Here is a 4,128-nt window from a genome sequence, read left to right as displayed (position 1 = left end):
TTCTGTACATTTCGCGAATTGTAGTGTGTTATATTAGAGATATTATTTTAAAAGAAGTTTTATCAATTTCACTCATATGTCAAGAGTAAAAATGTGGTTATGCTTACCCAACGTTTTTTAATCCATATCTTTTATTTTATACTATGTTTATTATGAAAACGAGTATAATACTTTGGTCCATGTCTGTAAGTTTTCGTCATATATCGTACATGTGACTATACAGGCAATATAGTAGCATAATTATGATCCCTGGTTATAGTATGTAGTCGTAATGATGATATCCACTAGTAGCTAAAGGTTAAAATATGTTTAACATAATATATGAGAAATTGCTTACTTAATTTTGGGCTACACGAACTCTTACCAGGTTTCGGCTTGATGCAATAGATCTCTCCAAGTGCCTTTTTCAGTCTTATACATCAGGCGCTATTAGTGTCTAAACTTCATAGCTGAACTTGATCCTCAACTTATTAGTTCTATCGGAGACCTGGCCTTTCTTCACGTCTTTTCCATTTAAATAGTGCTTCAAACACAGTTTTTGCTAGAGCACTGTCAGCCATTCCCAGGATTTGAATAAACTAATGATGCCAGTAAGTGTTGATTCGTTGCATAATGTTAATGTCGTGATAAAGCTCGTATACCTCAAGGTTTATTCGCATACAGTAATCGTTGACAACTCGTAGAGAACAAACTTCTTGTGAAGAAATTTTCTTTTGAACTCTGCCAATGCTGTGATAGCGTCCATGTTCTGCATTATACAGAGTGAGTGATTTGAATGGCTATATTATATTTTATTAATTAAAGTGAAATATATTTGGATGAAGAGTAATCACCCATGATTAATATTTTTCGCAAGTGAATAATTTATGCTTTACCTTCTAGTGAAGCTTACGTTGTAGTAATTGAAAGTTTATTTTTTTTGTTAGTATAGATTTTATTTTTTTTATTAATTTTACAATATCAATTAATAAAAAAAATATAATTTATGCTTACATTTTTATCAAATACGATTTAAAAATAAAATATGTATATTTAAATTTTATAATTTTGTTAATACTGGCTTTTTAAAATTAGGTAAATGTGTATTAGTATCCACCGCAAATTTTGTATACAATGTGTACGTTTTTAAAATAAATCTATTCGTCTGTTGTTGAAATATAAGAATAAAACTATACAATTGGTTCTTTCCGCCTAATGGATGCATTGTGTACTTCCAGTAATTTTCTTTTTTGTTTGCGCTAAAAAGTGCATTTACGTTTTTGGTTGCCGTCCATTAGCTAATTTTGAAATCATTCACTATTCTAGTGAAAAGCCGACACCGACTCTAGTTGCATCTTAGACTGTTATAAATACAAATAAAAATGATTAAATTTAATTAAAAAAGTAGACACGTTGAATTAATACCTTAATGCATTTCTTTTAAAAATAATAGTTCATATTTTAAATAGTTTTTGGAATAAAATAATTAACACTCCGCTGCCACCATTTTTGTTAAGTTTTTATTTTTCGTTAGGTTTTTATATTTCGTCAGGTTTTTATTTTTGTTTTAATGTTTTTGGATAAATCATAAATCAGGCCCGAATCAAAGATTACCGCAACTCTTCTATAAATAAACTGCTTTTTCCTTGAAAAAAACAAAAACGATCATTTTATTTTCTGCTAAAGTAATATAGAATTATAAAACAGATATATAACAGACTACAGCTACCCACGTATAAAAAATTATTCATATTTATAACTAATTAAAAAAAAATATGTAGACAAAACGGAGTTGTATGTTAACCTGTGTTCAGACAAGACATTTATTTTCTATTATTTATATTACGAGTAGTAGTAAAAAGTTATGCTCTTCTTTTTTGATTCAAAGTACATATACATCATTGGAAGATAACTCGTACCATAACCTCTTAGCAATTATTTGAATATCAAAGTTTGCGGGGTTCAAGTTTTGGAAAAAATCACATGTTTAACTGTAACACATCACTCAATACGTCGTGAGACCAACCGGCTGCAGTCCACTCAGATGATGATCGTTTTGATTCCGAAGTGAAGTTATGGATCCATACTACGCAGGGAATATTCCTTTATACCATTCCATAAATCTATCAGTGACATATTCTGTGTTCCTGTAAATTGTATTAGGTAGCGTTATGCTTTTGATTTTGTTAAATATCTCTATCTCCATAGGTACATTTTTCTCCCAACTCCCTAGTGTTATTCCGTTGATATTCTTAATTATCATTATAGTTTTAAATTATGTTTGGATGAAGCTCGTGGTTATATACGATTGCGAATCGTTGGTTTTGTGGAGCTGTTGTAGCGAATTTTTTTGAATACAATAACGTGTCTGAAATATATTTATCAATATCCACTACAAGGTTTTTTTAGTAGTTTTTCTTGAAAACTGTTTCCCAATGTTTCAATCACATTCAATTTTGAGTTTTTAACAATTTTTTCACATACGGCTTTTAATGGGAATAATTTTTATGTAGAAGCTCATAAATTTAACTGCGGTTAAAGAATTTTTGTCGTTTATATGTAGTGACCCACTCTATTGCAATCAATTGCCAGAAAATGTTTGGGTTTTATTCATATTTGTATCAGTTCTTTTTACAATCTACAAATGAGAATCAGATAATGAATTTCAAGATTATGCAATGGATGGGTCAAAACTTTCGGATCAACTTTATTCGATCCCAATAATGTTACTACTTCTTTTAATAATACATTGTCAGCTCTGAACATAACATATACAATTTTTTAAATGTGATCGTTAAATTGTATATTTTTAATGACATATCTTTGAATTTTATACGAGCACCTTTTCAGTTTTATATTATAAATCTTGTTCTATATATCATGTATATTGTGCTGTCTTCTCTTATATTTTATATAAAAGTATTTAAAAATATTTCAATAGAAACAAAATGGTTAAATACTTACATTTTCATATATTTTTCATTGCTAAACACACTTGGGTTTGGTATTAAGTGATTAGTGGAAGATGTCTGGTGTTGTTTTTCTTCTTATCACATCATTAGCTGAAGATTTATACAAACCGCTCAAGCAGATAGCTCAAGCCATACACAGCAATTACCAATGGGTTGTTCAAGACGTTACCACTTAATGATTTTACACACTTGGTACAATTACGAAGTATGAAATTCTTTTGTGATAATTTTACTGATTTTCGAACTTTCTTGGAAAGGAAAACTGTTTGAGCACTAAGTATGGTGTTGAGACTTCCCACTGGATGCACTGGAAGATACTTCTTTACTTCTGCTTTCTGCACGTCAGATACTTTGGAATTTAAGTTACATGGTTCTGGAGAAGTTACATTTTTGTTAGAAGGATTCACTGTATATATCGGCAAAATTGTTTCTTTTTGTATTGGTCCTCTTAAACCTGCATTAAGTATTTGCAGTAGCATAAAGCATTTCTCTTTTGACAGGCGCCGAGGAAAATATTTAGGATGCATATTCGCATCCCGATACCAGCGACGGCGCTTCATTTTAGAAACTCAAAAGGTAAAGCACTAAAACAATTATAGCCGAAATGATGAAAAGTTTAGGATGTTCCGCCAAGAAAAAAATTTCTAAGAGTAATTTTTGAAACAAATATGTATTATAAAAATTTAAAACTAAATGAAGTATTCAATCGAGTTTGTCAGAAAATTTGAGTTATTCCTGATGACTTTGTTAAAAATAAAATTAATTGATTGAATAAAAAAATCGAATGGCACCTTTGTCGGATTAGAGTGTTTCTCCAAGTCCGATTTCTTTAATAAAAGATAGTATAGCGTTTATCTTTCTTAGTCCTGAATCCTTATGTTCCATAAAATACCCTCTTAGGTGTTTTTTCCGCTTGCGCATCAGTGGCAGGCACTTCTCTAGCACATGGTATGCGGTTTCTCTCGCTTCTCTACAGTATCTGCAGTCTGAGTTGGATTGGATTCCTACCTTTGTTAGGTGAATATGCAATCTGCAGTGACCGTATAATATTCCCGTAACAATTCTTATGTTATTCTTTGTTTGTTCTTTGCAATCCTTAAAGCGTTTAGGAAATAGAGTTCTCTTTCCTTTTCCTCTGCGTTGTTCATAAGAAAGGATAGAGTTCCTTTGCTTAGAC

The 4,128-nt window shown here is 30.6% G+C and overlaps 1 protein-coding gene across 1 annotated transcript; it reads right to left on the bottom strand.

Annotated features, from left to right (window-relative positions):
• Positions 1-1,481: 1,481 nt before the first annotated feature.
• Positions 1,482-3,613, bottom strand: LOC119678978. The gene is made up of 2 exons (XM_038091113.1): positions 2,944-3,613; positions 1,482-1,624 (listed from the first exon to the last, which is right to left on the bottom strand). The coding sequence occupies exon 1, from the start codon at positions 3,509-3,511 to the stop codon at positions 3,050-3,052; it is 462 nt and encodes a 153-aa protein (XP_037947041.1). The 5' UTR covers positions 3,512-3,613; the 3' UTR covers positions 1,482-1,624; positions 2,944-3,049.
• Between the last annotated feature and the right edge of the window lie 515 nt (positions 3,614-4,128).

This window comes from Teleopsis dalmanni, chromosome 2 (genome assembly GCF_002237135.1).
Source record: "Teleopsis dalmanni isolate 2A chromosome 2, ASM223713v2, whole genome shotgun sequence".
Classification (NCBI taxonomy): domain Eukaryota; kingdom Metazoa; phylum Arthropoda; class Insecta; order Diptera; family Diopsidae; genus Teleopsis; species Teleopsis dalmanni.
This window is presented reverse-complemented; position numbering and strand designations above follow the sequence as displayed.

What these genes read in the sequence shown, in the direction of transcription:
- LOC119678978 (XM_038091113.1), bottom strand. Translation starts at nt 3,511, where the DNA reads ATGAAGCGCCGTCGCTGGTATCGGGATGCGAATATGCATCCTAAATAT.